The following is a 21,645-nucleotide window of genomic DNA, read 5'->3' as shown; positions in this document are numbered from 1 at the left end:
TATATATATACATTGTGACTGTTTTCAATCAATTATAAGTTATAAATTCAAAGGAATTTAATTCCATTCATTCCAATAGAATTAATATGGGTAATTCTCAGAGCATATGTTCTTATGAAATACACACAGTACAATGATATATTTAATTAAAATTTCTCATCAACACTGAAAACATAAGTATTTTGCATATTTTGCTTTTGTGTGTGTGTGTGTGTGTGTGGTTCATGTGTAGTTAAATAATTTCTCATTTTGTATTTAATAAAAAAAAGAGTAAATGCAGTAATAGCATGGTATTAATATGTTAATAAGATGTAACAGTCAAAACTGTTTTTTTTTCACTTTCACTCATTAATTTGAAGTCATTGATCAGATGATCAGAGAATATGGTTTTAGTTGAAAAAAAAAAAACATTAAGGACTGTTTTATAAAATAATGATTTTTCAGATATCAACAGACCTAGAATGTGAAAACTGTATACAGGTTTAGAAGGCATTATGAGGGTTAATTCATCATTTCCTTTCAAAGTGCAACATACAAAACAAATGGCATGTTAATCCACTGGGACATGTGGAATTTTCATTCTGTCAACATATAAAACAAGTGCAACTGAAGTAACTCACCCATGATGGAGACATCGTACTCGATCTGGAACAGGGCCTCCTGGCCACATTGAGTCAGTACTGTAAGAGCATCGCTTAGAGTGGCACTGTGTAAAACCACACCATCCACACTTAAGATCCGATCGCCTGCTTTTAGGGTCCCTTCCCTGCACAAGAACACATGCGGAACAGTCCCATTTTATTGTCAATGAAATGTATAATGTACAATACCGTTCAATAGTTTGGGGTCAGTAAGATTTATGTTTTTATTCAGAAATGATTCATTAAATTGATCAAAAGTGACCGTAAAGACAACATTTTCTATTCATCAAAGAATCCTGAAAAGTATTTTAGTTTCCACAAAAAATATTAAACTGAACAGCTGTTTTCTACTGTGATAATAAGAAATGTTTCTTTAATAACAGTTCCTAAAATTCAGCTTTTCCATCATAGGAATAAATTACTTTTTAAAATATTTAAATTTATTTATATTTCAAAAATTTCAACTTCGTTCAAAAACATTTTTAAAAATCTTAAACCTTTTATTTTTTCAAAATTTTCTATATAAATGTGACATATAAATCACATCTAAATCGAGTATGAATTGGAAAACCACACTTTTCATCACAAAATTACATATATATTTTCAATAGAATTTACACTACCATTTCAGTAACATTTTACAATAAGGTCTCATTTGTTAGAATTAGATAATCCTTTAACAAACATGAACTAACTAACTAATGAGCAATACATTTTTACAGTATTTATTACCCTTTGTTAATGTAAGTAAAAATGTTAAAGCTAGTTTACATTGCACTAACGTATGTTAAAATTACAACTTTTTAACTTAAACGTTTTAGCAAATGTAAAATGTAAACATTATTATTAATAAATGTATTTTAGATACAGATTTAGTATTTTGATAGTACATTGTTAGTTCATGTTAACTAAGCAGTTAACTAATTTTAACAAATTAAACTTTTTTTGTAAAATGTTACCTTTTTATAGAGTAACTTTGTAAATAATTTTGAATTAATATATTTAAGCTTTCAAAATATGTTTGTGCATTTAGTCCACTACATTAAACAACAATCTCATTTCATCCATCATACTGGATAAATTTTTGGTATTTTTTAAGGCAACATGGTTGATGCCTTAATATTCTGCCTAGGTAGTCAGCTTCTTTTAAATACTCTTGATATTCCACACTAATGATTCATGTTACATGTAAGAGGACCTGTTTGAGAGCACTATATTTTCTTCATGAAACATCTGGGGGCCTTTAGGAAAGACAATGTATACAATTTCCACCCATCAATCAAGGCATCCTTTGTCTCTAACATCAAAGGGGTTTTATTGAAGATGTTCTCTCTCCAGACACATATGTTTATTTATTTTTCTCTTTTGGCAGGTTGTGTGATGCTGATATAAGTAGGGAAAAGTGGTTGGTAAGAGAGGCACGGAGAATCCTAAAACCAAGAATAATAGCTAGCCATCTAAGCTGAGAGGGAAATCTCTGGCCTACTTTCTGGATTTGGATAAAATGCAAATAGTGTGTTCTTGATGCTCCAAACATGGAAGATGACTGCAACAAGAACTGTGTTCCTTATACATGTTGTTTGTTAAAAGCAGAGTTTAACACCAACAAAATGAGGTTAAGTTTTCGGTAAGCATGCTAATCAATTAGCCAGCTAAGCTAACATTATGTCCTCCATTCCCTGCAGTTGGCATGCTAATCAATTAGCATACTAAGATAACATATCCACTGCAAGTTATTTGGCAAATAAGTTTTAAAAGCTAATTTATTCTACATCAGACGGGTAGCCCCTCGTGATGGTGGCCATTTTGAGATCACATGACCTGCCGAATACTACTCAATTTATCTTGTTGACTCCTCTATTAGTGGACACTTTTGATGATTAAATAAATCACTGACAACAAGTCATTGTACAAAATGGCATCAGTGACAAAAAAAAAGTTTTTGCAGAAACTTAAAATGCTTCATTTTGAGTTATGCATTACCTGTCAGCAGGACCACCAGGTCGGACGTGTGTGACCACCAAAGGACGAGATCTGTGCCAGTCCTCATGGGATCCACCTGTATTATAACACATGCAAAATGCTGTAGTCTGTAGTTAAATCTGCAACCATTTGATTTTAGGAATATTGCAAAAACGAATAAAATAAAATGAGTGGCAACAAACCCAAACTCACCTCGCATAACAAAGCCGAAACTGTTGCCCTCTTTCTGCAAACAGATCTCGATTGTCTTGGAAATAACACCTGAGGTACTGTCTGGCGCTAAGAGGGACAACAGAGACAGGAGAGAGGCAATAGCATCTCTAAATCAGCACCTTTTACTGGGCGAATGGCCAGTTCTGGTGGACAATCAGATAAATAAACCCAGATGCAAACTGACATTCAGCAGAAGGTCAGCCAGAAACACTGAGCTTATAAACCAGACAATTTATCTGCCATGCACAAGATAGACTGGCTAACGATTGCAATATATCACAAAGCATGCCAAACTGAGCCAATGAGAGACAATCACCTCGATCCATTATAATCAGAGAGTGTGGATGTGCAAATTTAAGTCTTGATATATTAACTAGTGATCAATAATATATTTTTTAATTTTTTAATTGGTCAATGGCAATGTGATATCTAGAAATGGTTGGAAAATGTTCAACACATTTTGTAAAATGTATTCAAAAACAAACAAAAAAATGCTTATTATTCATTTACAAGGTTTAAAATTTTGTATGATTTCATACAAGCTTTGAAGGTTACCAGCCGGTAAACTGACAACAATCTCCAACTGACCAAACATCTGCCAATAATTCAGCCTGGGGTTTCCCAAAAGCACTGTTAGCCAACTTTGGTCAAAAGTTTGGTTGTTATCCATTATAGTTCCATAATTTGCTATTTCCCAAAATCATAGTTCTAACAAACAGTCGCAAAAAACATCGCAAAGCTGTGTGGTTGGAACTAGCTACAGCTCTTGACCTCTGGTTGGAAGCATATTTTCTTGTTAGTATTAGCTAACTATGGTCACAACTTCCATCATTACTACCATACTAAATTATTCTGTGTTACAAAAACCATAGTTCCAATGAACACTCGCAAACAATGTCGCAAAGCTGTGTTGTTGGAGCTACAGCTCTATTAGTATATAATCGCAAATTCAGTAGTTTCCAACATATTTCTATAATTTGCTGTTTCAGAGGCCATAGTTCCAACGAACATTCGTAAACAGCATTGTAAAGTTGTGTGGTTGGAACTAGAGCTCTCGTCCTGTTATTGCAAGCATAGTTTCTTGTTGGTATTGGCTAACTATAATCGCAAATTTGGTTGTTACCAACATAGTTCTACAATTTGGTGTTTCAGAAATCATAGCTCTAAAGAAAATTCGCAAACAGCATCACAAAGCTTTGTGGTTGGAACTACGTCTCGACCTGTGGTTATAAGCAGAGTTTCTTGTTAGTATTAGCTAACAATGGACACAAATTCGGACATTACCAACATAGTTGTACAATTTGCTGTTTTCCGTAATCATAGTTCCAGCAAACATTCATAAAGAGCATCGTAAAGTTGTGTGGTTGGAACTAGAGCTCTCGCCCTGTTATTGGAAGCATAGTTTCTTGTTGGTATTGGCTAACAACGATTGCAAATTTGGTCATTACCAACATAGCTCTATGATTTGCTGTTTCTCGAAATCATAGCTCCAAAGAACATTCACAAACAGCATCGAAAACTTTGAGGTTGGAACTACAGCTCTCGACCTGTGGTTAGAAGCAGAGTTTCTTGTTAGTATTAGCTAACTATGGTCACAAATTTGGTCATTACCAACATAGTTTTATGATTTGCTGTTTCCCGAAATCATAGTTACAACAAACATTTGTAAACAGCATCGTAAATGTGTGTGTTTGAAACTACAGCTCTCGTACTGTTATTAGAAGCACAGTTTCTTGTTAGTATTAGCTAACTATAATCGCAAATTTGGTTGTTACTAACATAGTTCTACAATTTGGTGTTTCAGAAATCATAGCTCTAAAGAAAATTCGCAAACAGCATCACAAAGCTTTGTGGTTGGAACTACGTCTCGACCTGTGGTTATAAGCAGAGCTTCTTGTTAGTATTAGCTAACAATGGACACAAATTCGGACGTTACCAACATAGTTGTACAATTTGCTGTTTTTCGTAATCATAGTTCCAGCAAACATTCGTAAACAGCATCGTAAAGTTGTGTGGTTGGAGCTACAGCTCTCAACCTGTGGTTAGAAGCAGAGTTTCTCGTTAGTATTAGCTAACTACAGTCACAAATTTGGACATTACCAACATAGTTCTACAAATTGCTATTTTTCAAAATCATAGACGCAACATTGACATTCGAAAACTTGTATGGTTAGCTCTTGACCTGTGTTTAGAAGCATAGTTTTTTGTTATTATTAGCCAACTATGGCCGCAAATGTCGTTGTTACCTACATAGTTCAACAATTCTGTTTCCCAAAATTAACAGTTTCAACAAACATGCACAAAGTTGTTTGGATTGAACTACAATTCTCGAACTGTGGTTAGAAGCAAAGTTTCTTGTTAGTATTAGCCAACTATGGTTGCAAGTTACATCATTACCAACATAGTATAAATATTTGGTGTTCCAAATAACATTCGCAAACAAGCTGTGTGACTGAAACAACAGCTCTTGACCTGTGGTTAGAATCATAGTTTCTAGTTAGTACGACATGTGGACAATAGATGTGCCACAAAGATACTATGGTTTTGGAAAACAAATGCGACTAGCTAGTTAATTCCACAGTTACCAATAGAGTTCAATTAGAATTGCGACCAGTTAGCTAACAATACTTTTAGGAAACACACCCCATAGTAGTTAAGCAGCAAATTACTTATGAGAACGCGAAACACATCGCTGGGCAAAATATCCCTCCATCGCTGATATCATGGTATTGCATTCATCAAAACTATTGTATGAGGTTTTTAAGGATCACATGTTGGTAAATTGGTAAAGCTAATGTTTCTATGTCTGCCACTCAAACCAAGAGTAATACTTTAACAACTTTGCAAAATAACCGACTGGCTTACTTATAGATGTCTCTGTCGAGAAAGTATTTTAACATCCAAAAATGATTCACGGCAGCTTTCAACATGCAGCCATGCATTCTCCATTACTGTGTATAATTGTATATACACAAACTGAAGTGGACTTACTGACGCAAAGACATTTTCACGATGATATTCACTCATGAGGTCTGAGATCGGCTCAGACCGGGGTTACATTGACAGGAACATGCCACAAGACAGGCAAAAGTCAGAATACTCAACTTCCTACCAGGTGAAGGCAGTTCATACTCCACTTCCAGCACGACGCGCTCGCCTACGTTTTTTAGCAGACTGATGATCTCGTCGTGACGCAGCTTGGTCAGGTTGATCCCATTGACTGACTTGATGTAGTCGCCTACATTGAGCTGATCGCTCCTGAGACACATTGAAATGTAACTCAATCATTTAATTACTGAAATTAGAGTAATTAAACAGTTTAGCTAATATCTGGCACACTATTTTTGTTGAACAATGTAAAAGTTGGCTTTTCCAATGTTTAATGAAATTAGCTTTGTAAGCATTCAACATTTAATGTAGAGAAATTAACAAGATAACATATGAAGGTCCAGAGAAGATTTCCGTCAATGGTCAAAAACATAGAAAACAATTATATTTTGAATGGAAAGTAAATGCAAAGTGAGAACTCCTTATCTGTTGTTGAACACCCCACAGGGAGTATAAATATGCTTATTTAGATGCTAATTAGACAAATGAATGCTATTCATTCCCTTTTGCCCTCTGGGTGTACATGAGCCAGCACAATGATGCCTGACAAAAATATGTCATCAGCCCAGATGTGCTCCATAACATCCTCATACCAGCCACAAGGAAAGAAGAAACAACTGAAGATGGGAAAACTTTCACATCACAGAAATGAGTTTAATCAAAAGTGAGTATGAGGAAAAAGAAACAGTTTTCAGATAACAATTTATCAGATTTCTAAGGCTCACAACTTACTGTACCTACGAACAGGGTTTTATGCACTGTTGCATTCCAGAATGTCATAATGCAACAAAATGTGTTGCATTAATTAGCTGTTTCTACGGTGAATTTTTTTTTGTGTTTTTTTTTCTGGTCAACTACTGTAAAGGCAGTACAGCAAACTCTTGCTGAATCTTACCTGTTGATCATGATCTTGCTTGCTAAAGCTAGTTAAATTGCTGTTATGTTCAGCTTATATCTAGCTATCCTGTATAATAGCACAGTTTAATAGTTAATCCTGTTTAATAACACAAATACTTCAAGGTAATTCTATTGACCACTTGAGCATTGATGCTTTGTTACTACCACAGTAGCACAAAAACAGTAATGCTAATGCTAAGTAAGTAATGTAACGCAACATATACGTGTTGCTACATTCACAGGAATTATGGTGTGTGCACACCAAAAGCAAATTTAATTATTTGAGTGAGTAGATTACATACAAATTCAATGCAAAGATGCAAATTTGTGCCAAGTGACACGAATGACGTAAATTGTGTGACGTGTTCACCGCAAACGCATGACATTTACCTCAATAGTGTCTTCCACGCAAACTGAAAAATTTCAACTTGAGTAGAAAATGTGCATGATGTGATGTTGCGCAAGTCAATCAGCAAAGAGCTTATTTACACGTTCGGTTGTATCAGAAAATGGATTTTATTGTTTTTATGTTTTTATTCGCGACAAGAAAATCATCCCACAAGTAAACTAGAGCGAGTAACGTGATGCAAATTTTCGCTTTGCTTTTGGTGTCCACACATCGTTAGCATGAATGAAGCGTTTCTATGGTCAGTTTTCTCTTTCAGGTCAGCAACTGTAATAGCAGAAGAACCGTTTGAATCTTGCTAAGCATGTTAGCTATAGCTAGTTAAATTATTGCAATGTTTAATTTAAAGCTAACTAATAGCATAAATATTTGCAGGTATATAAAATATTTATAAATAATTTAAGGTATATAAATAATTGAATTATATCGACCACTTGAATGTTAAGGCTTGTTACCACCACAGTAACACAAAATTAGTAATTTAACAAAACATTAAGTATGTAACATAACTCAACAAAGTACGCGATGCTACATAAGTAAGCATTAGCATAAATTAGTTGCCTCTATGGTCAGTTTTCTCTAGGTCAGCGATTGTAATGGCAGAACAACTGTTTAAATCTTGCTGAAGAAATTTGTTAGCTAGTTAAATTGTTGAAGGGTTATGGCTAGAAGGGATACAGCTACAGCCAGAATAAACGCAAGTCTTGCACAATCTAGTTCACTAGTTGTCTTCTTCGCTGTCCGTTTCATTTTTTCCTGTCCATCTGGCGAGGTTTTAAGAGATTAGTTCAAAGGATTTTGCCACAACGTAGGCTGATTAGTTCGCTAGCTGTCTGTTCATTTAATTTATTTTTATTATCATTTTTCTTTCACTTTCTTCCTGTCCATCTGGCGAGATATTGCATCACTTCCAGCCATAGCTATATCCCTTCTAGCCACAACCATATTTGATCTTATAGCTAGCTACCTTAAGAGGTATCGTTAAGTATCACAACCCTTACGGAAATTAACCATGGTATTACTACAAATAAAACCAAGAAAACATGGCTACTACAGTAAACCATGATAACCACAAATTAACCATGGTTTTGCTACACTAACCATGGTTTAACCATGGTATTTGTGGTAAAATTTTGGTTATACAAATGGTAACCAATACGCCAAAAAAACAAAGTTACTACACTTTTACTATATTAAAACCATGGTTAATTTTCATAAGGGAGATATTTGAAAGTAATTCTATTGACAACAATTATTGAGGCTTGTAATTGCAACATTAACACAAAAACGATAATGCGAAAAACTAGAGTTAAGAATGTAACGTCTCGGTTACGTATGGTAACCCTCGTTCCCTGAGGGACCAGACATGGAGTTTCCAAAGGTCTGGACGCGGGTGCCAAACGGTGCCCCGTCTCTGAGTCAGTAGATCCTTCCTCAGAGGAATCGGCCAAGGAGGGGCTGTCGCGAGGAGCACTAGCTCGGGGAACCAGGTCCGAGTGGGCCAATATGGCGCCATTAGCAAGACTTGCTCCTCGTCCTCCGGATTTTGAACACTGTCTGTGCGAGAAGGCTCACTGGGGGAAATGCATACTTGCGTAGGCCCTGCGGCCAGCTGTGTGCCAGTGCATCTGTGCCGAGTGTTCCCTCGGTCAGGGAGTAGAACAACTGGCAGTGAGAGGTTTCTGGAGAAGCAAACAGGTCTACCTGAGCGGCTCCGAAACGTCTCCAAATCAGCTGGACCATCTGGGGATGGAGTCGCCATTCTCCCGGGAGCATTGCTCGAGACAGCTCGTCGGCTGTACGGTTGAGCAGACCCGGAATGTGAATGGCAAGAAGTGACCTCAGAACCTTCCAAGGAGGAGGTGGCGGGCAAGTTGCGACATGCGACGGGAGCGCAGACCACCTTGTCGGTTGATGTACGCAATGATCGCTGTGTTGTCCGTTCGGACCAGTACGTGCTTGCCTCGTACTTTTCTTTTCAAGGCAAGGGAGGCCAGGCGCACTGCTAACAACTCTAGGCAATTGATGTGCCAATGCAGCTGCGGGCCCGTCCAAACCCCTGAGACTGCATGCCCGTTGTACGTGGCACCCCACCCGGTGGTGGAGGCATCCGTGTAGACCACAGCATGCCTGGAGATCTGCTCTAGGGGCACCCCTGAGGACGATCCGTCGTCTTTATAAAGACGCACCCGTGGAGCTCTTTAAGAGAAATTTGCTCTTTAGGAAATGCTCTTTTAGTGCTGAGGCGCACAGGGGAGATGGCCGCTTGCAACACGACAGGGGGTGCGCCAGCCACTCGACCATCGGAGGAGCAAGAGGAGTGATGGTCCCCAGAGGGTTGGTTCCCTGCGGGGTTTGCCATCACTGTAACCCTCAAACCGCCCGCGCTACTGCTGGAAGTGGTTCTCGTCTGCCTTCTGCCAGAACGAGCCCCAGATCGCGGCATCGGCAACGGGACTCCGCCCCCTTGCGAGTAGCGGAGCCTGGTTTGCAGCTCCGAGATGGTCATCTTCCCGCAATGAGAACATGACTCATCCACTCATCCACCTAAGCGTGCTTGATGCCCAGACACGTGAGGCAGCGATCGTGACCATCACCCGGTGCCAGGTAACGACCGCACCCAGAAACGCACGGGTGAAACGGCATCCTTATAAGGACGATCCGTCGTCTTTATAAAGACGCACCCGTGTAGCTCTTTTAGAGAAATTTGCTCTTTAGGAAATGCTCTTTTAGTGCTGAGGCGCACAGGGGAGATGGCCGCTTGCAACACGGCAGGGGGTAGTGCAGCCTGAAGTGCGCAGCCCACTCGACACTGGAACGACCACCGCTGAAGCGCCGTCTTGCCAACACAGAAAGCTTCCGAGAGCGTGCTGAACTCGTAGTTCTCAAAATGAATATAGAGCAGAACGATGTTGTCGCACGGCTCCGAAGCGAAAAGCTGGTATGCATTGCACCTGCTGCCTTATTATACTCACGCTGTGATCAGCGGCAGCTGGATGCAATAATTGCATGCCAATGTGCATTGGCTCGTTTAGTTTACACTCGAAGTGGATTGGTCTATCGAAGCGATATCCCAATTCGTTGGTCACCGACGTGACTCGGAGTGACCGACTGAAAGGGAACTACATTACTGCATTAGAGAGCGTTAGCATAAATTAGCTGCTTCTATGGTCAGTTTTCTCTTTCAGGTCAGCTAATGTACTGTAATTGCAGAATAACAGTCTGAATCTTGTTGGCCAAGTTAGCTGACCAAATTAACAATTCTGTTGACCACTTAAGTATTTAGGCTTGTTACTGCCACAGTAACTCAAAAATGCTAATGCTAAACTCTAATGTTAAGTTCACAACAAAACTCAACAAGTACGCATTGACACATTAGCGAGCATTAACACAAACTGGCTGCTAAGGTCCGTTTTTTCTTTCAGGTCAAGTATGTCTGTCAGTTTTCTTCTACCTGCATTTTAGTTAATGCAAACAATGCTCAAAAACATAAGTTTGTAAAAATAATTCAAGTTAAATAAACAATTTTAAGTTGTACTTCACACTTAAAATGCAACACTGCTACATGTTGCCACATTAGCAAAGATTAGCACATTTAAATTGTAGGTACAAATTGCAACCTAACCTATTTTGTTTGGCTTGGTGTTTTTCTGAGATGTCAGGTGACCACTTTGTCATTCTGTGATTGGCTGATACAGTTAATGAGTTAATGAGAGATTGCACTGCTGACTTCAGCTGTAGTCCTCACCTAGCCGCCAGTCCACCCGGCCGCAGGTTGGAGACGCGTGGTTTGCCGTCCTTGTCTGTTCCGCCCGAGATGGTGAGACCTAAAGTGCTTCCTTCCTTCTTAATCAGCTCAACCAGTGTAACCCCACGCAGTTCTTCAGGCCATAACACAACAGACAAACACACACACACACACACACACACACACAAGAGACAGAAGTCGGCAGCATGTTATTATGACACTCACCTTCCATCACTCAGATGGTCTCAGATATTATATTGGATATGCAAATTAGCTGCACTTACTCCCATCTAACTAAAGATGAGAATTTTTACGAATTCTCTATATTACGAAAGCTGAAGATTGTTTTTAAATGCTACACCACATCTAATCTTCAATTCATGCTGTGATTATATGAATTCTTAAACATAAAATTCAAACCAAGAGGCACATGAAAGAAAACATCTATCACACACCAGTAGTGCAGCAGAAATTGTGATGCAACACTTTCTTCAGGAATCCAGCTGTGTCACGAAATCTCTCACAGAGTCTAATCTAATCACACCAATGTCTGTGTGGGTTTAAATGTGAACAGCTCGGAACTAAAATGTTTTCCACAAGTAAAAATGTAATGGACCGAACGCACACAATCAGCTCTGTCTTTTCAAACTATTAAAATGATTCCCATACAATCAATTCTGAAAATGCCTTATCATATCATATCATATCATATCATATCATATCATATTATATATTAAAACAGAAACTCTTGTATGTTTGTTTATATAAATGCTCTGGCTAAATTAATTTAAAAATGGCAAAATATGCAGATAACATCTTCACTTAATTTAAGTTTGGGGTAAGTCATTTTTTTTAAAGAAAATTAATACTTTTATTCAGCAAGGATACATTAAATTGATCAAAAATTAATAATGTTTCAAAATATTTATATTTCAAATAAATGCTGTTATTTTAAAGTTTTTATCCATTTTATTTTAATATTTCACAATATTACTGTTTTTTTTACTGTATTTTTGAGGAAATTAATGCAGCTTTGGTGAGCATAAGAGATTACTTTCTCCAAACTTTTGAATAAGTATAAGTTATACTCATTTAGTATATAAATGAAATGTATTACATATACCTACACATATCAAAACACAAATATAAAGTTAAAAATATACACATAGCATTAGTTTTGTATTAAGAAGATTCATGCATCTAATAAGCTGCAGTAGGTTTCGTAAAAAAAAAAAAAAATAGTTTAATGAAATTAAAACACAAGCCAAATGTAAAATAACCTTTGAAAATGTCTGTTCTGCTTTAAGACGTCGTTTTGAAACTTTTCCAAAGTCACACTTTGAGTTGGCTCAGCTAATCCAATTAGTTTTAAAGAAGAAAGAGGTCTTGGATCAGCAAGCGCTGCCAGCTAGCAGAATGACTCAGACAGACACTTCTCGAGAACCGCAGGAAACATCTGGATAAAGCTTTAACAACACCCCTCAAACCCCCAGCGTTCTCCATCTCAAACAGCCATACAAACCAATGTGGCAAGAAGAGCTCAAACATCCCCAATGGGGAAAGACAGACATGATCCCCCAGATCAAAAGATGCTGAAGGAGCGGAGCTGGGAGGATTTGTGTGGGCACAAACAGACGGCATAGAAAGAGAGTCAGCGTACCTGGGATGCTTTGTCTTCTGGATGTGAGCGAGTTGTCTGGCCCCGTCGAGTCCTTGTTCCCCTTAGAGTATGGCCCATCATCTGCAGGACAAGAGAAACAATAAAAAGACCTTAGAGAAAGCAGTCCACCTTAAATGCGACTGTAAAAAATGACGTCAGTTGTAGTCAATTTATGTGCTTGCATATAAAACACTACTGGTGAGTGAATCCCACAAAACCTGTCAAGAGTGTGCCTGGGTTATATTTCACACACACACACACACACACACACACACAAATAAATACAAAATAAATAAACAAACAAACAAACAAAACATTTTATTTCTTGAAGGATGTTTATTTTTGGAACCATTATTTTTGCATTGTGAAAATCAATATTATACACATCTACACCCTATAATTTTTACTACGTTAATAGAAAAACACATCAATAACTATTTTAATAAACAAATAAATAATTGCATTGTCATTGTAAAATATCATTTAAAAATGTAAAGTGTGTATATCATGTTAGTATTTTTTAACTGGCTTTAATATTTGCGAATTTAAATAAAAATTGCACCATGATACAAAAACTAAACTAAACATAACTAAACTAAAAAAAATCACTAAAAATTACAATAAAAATGACTATTACTGTGAAATACTAATATAATGCAATTTAAATTAATAAGGAGAATGTGCTGATATATTTCATTATTATTATTATTATTATTATTATTATTATTAAAACGCCATAAAATAACATCTAAACTATAAATAAACTATTAAACTTACATACAATGTAATAATAAAAAATATACAATATATAGCGTTACAGGGCAATACATTGTATCAGATAGATAGATAGATAGATAGATTATCATATGTTAATCATAAAAATCATAACATATATTAGCACATTCCCCTTATTTATTTTGTATTATATTAGATCTTTCTTTCTATCTCTATATATCATTAAATAACGAAAATATAGCAAAAACACATTTATTCATATTAAATAGATTGTGTTACACTTCTTTCACCTCTGTATTCATAGACAGATGAACTGTCTCTTTGAGTGCAGTGAGTATTAGCATCCAGAGACATGCTAATGAGGATTTGTCATCTATTGACAGCAATAATCACAGAAACACAATCATTCTTTATAGAAAACATTTGTGTGACAAACGTCTTTTGGATTGTTTTCTGTCAAGCCGGATGCCTGAGTGCACATGCTTCATTTGGAGTGGATAAAATATTAATGAGCAACATAGTTTTCATTTCTTCAAAGTTTCTACATAAATTAGAATTTTCCCCTTGTGCACTGGGCTCATCAGCACTAAGCGTCTCTGGAGCTTCCTTTCGCTTGGCACAACTCACTTCATCTTTTCATGCCAGCAGGACAAACACTATTAATGTATTCAGCCAAAAGAAGGTAAGACCTGTTGCTGCCATTGTTATGATACTAATAAGCTCATAAACTTTCGCTTGTGTTTCCTTTAAATCAAAGAAAAAATTATTTAAGGAATACTTCATCTAAAAATAAAACGTCTGCCAGTTTACTCTCCCTCATATGTCAATCCAAACCTGTATAACTTTACTTTTCTGTTTTATTTATAAGGGGGAGACATAATAGTTTAGTAATATAGAGTTCTTTACAGTGTGCAGGGAACAGCAATGCAAAAAGTATGATATGAAAAAAAAACATACAATCAATTAACTTTTAATATCAATACATTTCAGACATTACAAAGAATTAATATCTGAATTTATGATTTATAAAAATGGTTTTAACCACTATTTTTGACTGCCCCTCCCCCACACATGTGGGATGTTTGCGATTACACATTTTTTTAACGATAATATCTTGGTCTAAACCTAAAGTAATCTTGAAACTAATTATATATCATTTGAAAGGTTTCAGACTCTAGTTTTCATATTAGGTGACTGTTTTTCAAAGAAATTACAGACCTATAAATAGCGATAGATTCTGTTTTAGAGATTGAATTCAAATCAAATATTAAAGTTGCTGCCCAAACTATTTCTGAACAGGATGTCTACTTCATAAATATTTAAAAAATCACTTGAACAACACTTGAACAATAAATGGAAATCAAGAGTCCCTGTATATCATCTAGTGAAAAAGTTTAGTACTGCATCCACAAAATTTTACTTAAAGGGCACCTGTTATGCCCCTATATTACAATATGTAATATAATTTTTAGGTGTCCCCAGAATGTGTCTGTGAAGTTTCAGCTCAAAATACTCCACAGATCATTTATTATATCATTTTGAAAAAGCCTATTTTGAGTGGAAGCAGAAACACGATGTTTTCGTGCATGTCTCTTTAAATGCAGATGAGCTGCTGCTCCCCGCCCACTTTTCCAGAATAAAGCTGTGCCATTACAGCTCGTAACTGCTAAAAAAACATCTGGTTTGGTTCTGATTATCATGTTTATTGCGCTGAAATCATGTGTTTTAAACCATATTAGTTTAAACTTCTGATAGACAGTTTTCTGAGCGCAAACATCCATCGCACGCGTATAGAAAGTGGCTGCACACGGCACGTGAGTACTAAGTTCTCTTTCACACACGAGTTTATGTTAAAAACACAAAGGAGTTACAAAAACACGGTCGGTTATGTTTGTGAAGGTAAACATTTGGGAAATAAATCACATGTTTATATTAGATCAGATCTGTGTATTAAGTGACATCAGCATAATATACAGTACCTATACTGCTGTCTATGCTATTAATATGACCCAACGAATAAAATAAAAGCAGTGAATCACTTACTGCTCTGGACTGAATAACGTCTATAGCCTTAATAAGAAGACATTTCTTACTTGAATGCTGCTTTTAAATGCTCTAGCGTGAAGATAAACATGGCGGACTGTGTGCGGCTCACTCAGGGCGGTGTCTTGGCTAGCTTATGGCAGTGTCAATCAACAATCGTGGGTGGGGCTTGTAAATTGTGATGTCACACTTTACGGATTCTGTGATTGGCTTGCTCTGAGACGCTGCTATTGATATATGGAGATTAAAAAAAAGGAGCGGGTGGATTTTTATCATTATAGGGTGGTTGTGTACACACACTGCCAACACACATTTTTGTCCAAACAACATGTGAAAGAGAATTTTGCATAATAGGTGCCCTTTAAAAGCTATTTTTTTGAGATATCAACCTAACATTTGGCACAAAACTTGTTCAGATGATTGGCTTTGATTTTCTTGAAGATTTGGAGGTAAACATGTTTTGTAAAATTTATATTTTATATAAAATATAAAAAACAAAACAAACAAACAAAAAACACAAAACAAATAACAAAAAAAACCACACAAAACAACAACAAACAAACAAAACAAAAAAAAACAAAACAGAACCTAAACAAACAAAACAAAACACATAAAAAACACACAGCACCCCACACAGAACAATGACAAAAAACACACATAAAACGAGAAGACAAAAAACAAAACAGAAACTAAACAAACAAAACAAAACACACAACACCCCACACAGAACAACAACAAAAAACACACATAAAACGAGAAGACAAAAAAACAAAACAGAAACAAAACACACAAAAAACACACAACACCCCACACAGAACAACAACAAAAACACATAAAACGAGAAGACAAAAAACAAAACAGAAACTAAACAAACAAAACAAAACACACAAAAAACACACAGCACCCCACACAGAACAACGACAAAAAACACACATAAAACGAGAAGACAAAAAACAAAACAGAAACTAAACAAACAAAACAAAACACACAAAAAACACACAACACCCCACACAGAACAACTACAAAAAACACACATAAAACGAGAAGACAAAAAAACAAAACAGAAACAAAACACACAAAAAACACACAACACCCCACACAGAACAACAACAAAAAACACACATAAAACGAGAAGACAAAAAACAAAACAGAAATGAAACAAGCAAACAAACAAACAAAACACAAAATGGACCAAAAACACAACAGAAAAAAAAATGAAATGAAACAAAACTAAACACTCAAAAAGGAAAAAAAACAACAACAACACAAAATGAAAAAAAAAACAATACAAAAATAAAACAAATAAACATAAGCAAATATATAACATAACATAACATAACACAATATAATATAATATAATATAATATAAAACAAAACTAAACACCCAAAAAGGAAAAAAAACAACAACAACACAAAATGAAAAAAAAAACAATACAAAAATAAAACAAATAAAATAAACATAAGCAAATATATAACATAACATAACACAATATAATATAATATAATATAATATAATATAATATAATATAATATAATATAATATAATATAATACAACATGTTTAGCAGAATGTCCAAGATGCTCTTTTCCAAATAAAGAAAGTAGACAACAACTGGGGCTGTCAAGCTCCAGTATTATACATACTGCATAGCCTACATGCTGTATTATATATACAGACTTAAAATATTGCACAATTCACTAGATTTAGAACTTTGAACATATTTTTAATATATGGAAAAGAGCAACTTGAACAATCTACTAAACATCTTCTTTTGTGATCCAATGAAGAAAGTAAGTATTGGAAAGGTCTGGAATGATAAGAGGATGAGCCAGTGATGATAAAACTTTCATTTTGAGGTGAAATATTGAATATTGCACAAACAGAAACGCTCACAAGCGCATTACGATGAAGGGAACATGCAGTGAATGAAGGATCTGGCAGCAGGAAAGGGTGATGGCTATAAGATACCATCACCTGACTGAGGTTATGCTGCGTTAGGCGGTAAGGAGATAAGAGTCTTCCAGCAGCAGTTACAAGGATATTTTCTTATTACTTGATAGCAGATACGAGCTTGCCCATAATACTGTACATAATGCAAGCTGATATGAAAGACAGAAACTTACTGTCTACTTTTCAACTGAACCTGATACTGATTTAACTACAACCTTACTTGTATCATATTTTCTTCAAATTGAAAATAGTATTAAAAAGAAAAGCAACCTATTTAGTAAACCCTTTACGATATCAGCTTGTTACCATGTTAAAATATAGATGTTTACTTTTTCTGAATAATTTATGAATGTGTGTAGAGCAAAATGGAAGACCAGCTTAAACCAGCTTAGGCTGGTTTTAGCTGTTTTTTTTTTTTTAACTAGCTGCAGTGACAATACGTGATGAGCGACAGGTGACTCCATTTAAGAAACTGTTTCTATTTCTGCAACACTACAGCTGGAACAACAGTATATTATGACAATAATGTTCTCAGGTACTGATTACTGATTTAGCATATTTAGCGTGTAGTTATATTGTTAAGGTGTTCTGATGTTTTTTTTTTTGTTTTTTTTTAGCATGATTAGCACAATACGATACTGCTTTTATAGGTTTCTGAGGAGTTTTAGCAGAATCAGCACATTATGGGTTTCTGAGACATTGATAATCATGATTGTTAGCATATCATTACCTTAATTACTGATTTTATGGTTCTCTAAGGCGTTTTATGATTAGCACATTACTAAAATGCTTTTATGGGTTTCTGAGGAGATGTTTGCATGATTAACACATTACTATAATGTTTTTATGGGTTTCTGAGGAGATTTGAGCATGATTAACACAATACTACTGCTTTTCTGTGTTTCTGAGGAGATTGTAGCATTAACACAATACTATACTACCTTTATGGGTTACTGAGGAGATGTTTGCATGATTAACACGTTACTATAATGTTTTTATGGGTTTCTGAGGAGATTTTAGCATGATTAACACAATACTATACTACCTTTATGGGTTACTGAGGAGATGTTTGCATGATTAACACATTACTATACTGCTTTTATGGGTTTCTGAGGAGATTTTAGCATGATTAGCACATTACTATAATGTTTTTATGGGTTTCTGAGGAGATGTTTGCATGATTAACACATTACTATAATGTTTTTATGGGTTTCTGAGGAGATTTTAGCATGATTAGCACATTACTATAATGCTTTTATGGGTTTCAGAGGAGATGTTTGCATGATTAACACATTACTATAATGTTTTTATGGGTTTCTGAGGAGATTTTAGCATGATTAACACAATACTACTGCTTTTCTGGGTTTCGGAGGAGATTTTAGCATGATTAACACAATACTATAATGCTTTTATGGGTTTCTGATGAGATTTTAGAATGATTAACACAATACTACTGCTTTTCTGGGTTTCGGAGGAGATTTTAGCATTATTAACACAATACTACTGCTTTTATGGGTTTCTGATGAAATTTTAGCATTAGCACAATACGATACTGCTTTTATAGGTTTCTGAGGAGTTTTAGCAGAATCAGCACATTATGGGTTTCTGAGACATTGATAATCATGATTGTTAGCATATCATTACCTTAATTACTGATTTTATGGTTCTCTAAGGCGTTTTATGATTAGCACATTACTAAAATGCTTTTATGGGTTTCTGAGTTGTTTTTAGCAGGATTAGCACAATACTATACTGCTTTTATGGGTTTCTGAGGGTTTTTAGCATAATTAGCACTAGTGTTTCAGATGAGTTTTAGCATGATTAACACATTACTATAATGCTTTAGTGTGTTTCTGATGGATTAGCATGATTTGCAAATTACTGTTTTTATGGGCTTCTGAGACATTTTTAGCATGATTAGCACATTACTATAATGCTTTTATGGGTTACCAAAGGCTTTTAGCATGATTAGCACATTGCTATAATGCTTTTCTGGGTTTCTGATGAGTTTTTAGCATGAATAGCACATATACTGGTGTTATGATTTTCTGAGGGTTTTTAGCATGATTTGCACATTACTATACTGCTTTTATGTGTCTCTGAGGAGTTCTAGCATGATTAACACATTATTATATTGCTTTTATTGGTTTCTGATTAGTTTTTAGCATGATTAGCACAATACTACACTGCTTTTATGCTTAATTAATGGTCCATGTCAAAGAAGCCAAAACTCAAATCTCAGTTAGGTCTCTAGATTGTTGTATTCCCTCCTTTAATGTCAGTCTATTGTATAGTTTTCACAAATCGCTTCTGTGCCAAAATGTAATACTTAAGACGCTTGTTCAAATCCATAAGCCTTAGCAAAAACCACTAAATACCATAATTCAAACTAAAGTCTGTTCTGTTTTGACTGTTTGTTCGTTGAACTGCACGCTTCAAAACACAATATCATTAGGACAATGCATTAATACATTCAAGCTCCTGCAATCATAAATTCCCTTATGTGACATGGTGTGTGATCAAACCAAATAAAAACGGAATAAAATACCTTTTGCCACTCGCCAAAGGAGGACAGAATGAGTCCAGACAAGTGCTAAAAAATGAGCATGCCTTCGTGAGAATGCGAAGACAGTCTGCAGGGAGCAATCTAAAGTGTTTATTGTTGTATTTTTGAAAGCTATTACTGACAGGGCTCAACGGTGGGATTAGCCTCCAGCTCTAGCACAAGACCAAACCAACGAAACTTCCTCCCAGACGGCAGAAAACTCCAGCATATCGGCATTCACTGTGATGAGCAGCATTCGTCTAATCCGCTTGCTCGAGGGTTTTGGAAACCTTCACGAGTCACCTATCAAAGGAAGCGATTTAGCTGTGACGGGTACCAAACTCGCAAAGCACAGAATCATCTGTTTTTGTCATGCACATGCCACTGCACAAAAATAGGTAAATAAAATAAAAAAATAATCCTAGCTTCACCTCAAGGGCCTGGAAGGAAACTGGAGCTATATGCTTTGATTAATTGATTGGTTATTTATTTAATCAAATAAATACAGTTTGCAGTGATAACATACGAAAAAAAAATAATAATAAATAAGCAAATAAATAAATATTAATTTGAGTTGCAGAAAATATAATAATAGTAATAATAATAATAATAATAATAATAATAAGTCACTCAACAAGCACTACTAATAAATGCACAATATATTTCTATAACAATATGCAGATCATGATACACCAGAAAAGCAAATAAATAAATATTAATTTGAGTTGCAGAAAATATAATAATAGTAATAATAATAATAATAATAATAATAATAAGTCACTCAACAAGCACTACTAATAAATGCACAATATAGAACACAATACTACATTTCTATAACAATATGCAGATCATGATACACCAGAAACTGTTCTATTCAAAGACTATTGTGAATGCAGGCTATTCAGCACGAACACCTTTAGCAACTCTTTTTTTAAGGTAAACTGCTCAAATGAATGGCTCTAATTAAGCTGAAGATGCGGTTGCTATAATCTGAGAGAGTGCGAGTTTCTCTTTGTTTAAACTCCACATGTCCTCCAGTAATTACTCCCCATTATCAGCACCAAACAGCCAGAAGCTTTACCAGGAAAGGAACCTGCAACTTGGGTGATATGTGCTACACGCACTGATTGCAAACACACACACTTCACACACTTAAACTTCCCAAGAAACAGCAACAAAAAACACACACACACACAATTGTAGCTAATCTTGCAAACGCAATGCACATCCACAAATACATTTACATACAAAGGCTTCTCTTTTAGAGGGTACAATCGATCACATGACGTCATGTGCTTGGCTGATCAATGATGCAAAGAAAGTATATGGCGCAAAACAAACAGAAGGGGACATTTCAAAACACTTATTTTTTTGTGATAAATATGTGGAATAAAAAAAATGCAAGGTCTAGGATCTTTTTTTTTCATTTAACTTGAGAACTGCTTTTTTTTTTAAACGTTGATGATCAAACATATCCGTCCTTTACCCAAAAATGAAAATTTAATGTACTTACTCTCAGGGCATCCAAGAGGTGACTTTTTTTTCTTCAGTAGAACAATAAAGTAGATTTTTAGCTGAAACCGTGGTCCGTAGTGATTAAAAAAAAAGTAGCAACTACTGTCACTTTGAACGTCAAAAGTACCCATGGTTCTTGATGACATATTGAGGTCTTATGAAGCGAAACGATCAGTCTGTGCAAGAAACTGAACATTATTT

The 21,645-nt window shown here is 35.6% G+C and overlaps 1 protein-coding gene across 1 annotated transcript in view; it reads right to left on the bottom strand.

Annotated features, from left to right (window-relative positions):
• The window catches only part of LOC107719945 (glutamate receptor-interacting protein 2-like), a 144,596-nt gene that overhangs the window by 42,673 nt on the left and 80,278 nt on the right, over positions 1 to 21,645 (bottom strand). Inside the window, 6 exon segments of the mRNA XM_016527501.1 lie at positions 621 to 766; positions 2,625 to 2,700; positions 2,817 to 2,903; positions 5,950 to 6,095; positions 10,997 to 11,129; positions 12,657 to 12,737. Of these exon segments, the coding sequence (XP_016382987.1) occupies positions 621 to 766; positions 2,625 to 2,700; positions 2,817 to 2,903; positions 5,950 to 6,095; positions 10,997 to 11,129; positions 12,657 to 12,737 (669 nt within the window).

This window comes from Sinocyclocheilus rhinocerous, unplaced genomic scaffold, assembly GCF_001515625.1.
Source record: "Sinocyclocheilus rhinocerous isolate Xijiao unplaced genomic scaffold, SAMN03320098_v1.1 scaffold2466, whole genome shotgun sequence".
Classification (NCBI taxonomy): domain Eukaryota; kingdom Metazoa; phylum Chordata; class Actinopteri; order Cypriniformes; family Cyprinidae; genus Sinocyclocheilus; species Sinocyclocheilus rhinocerous.
This window is presented reverse-complemented; position numbering and strand designations above follow the sequence as displayed.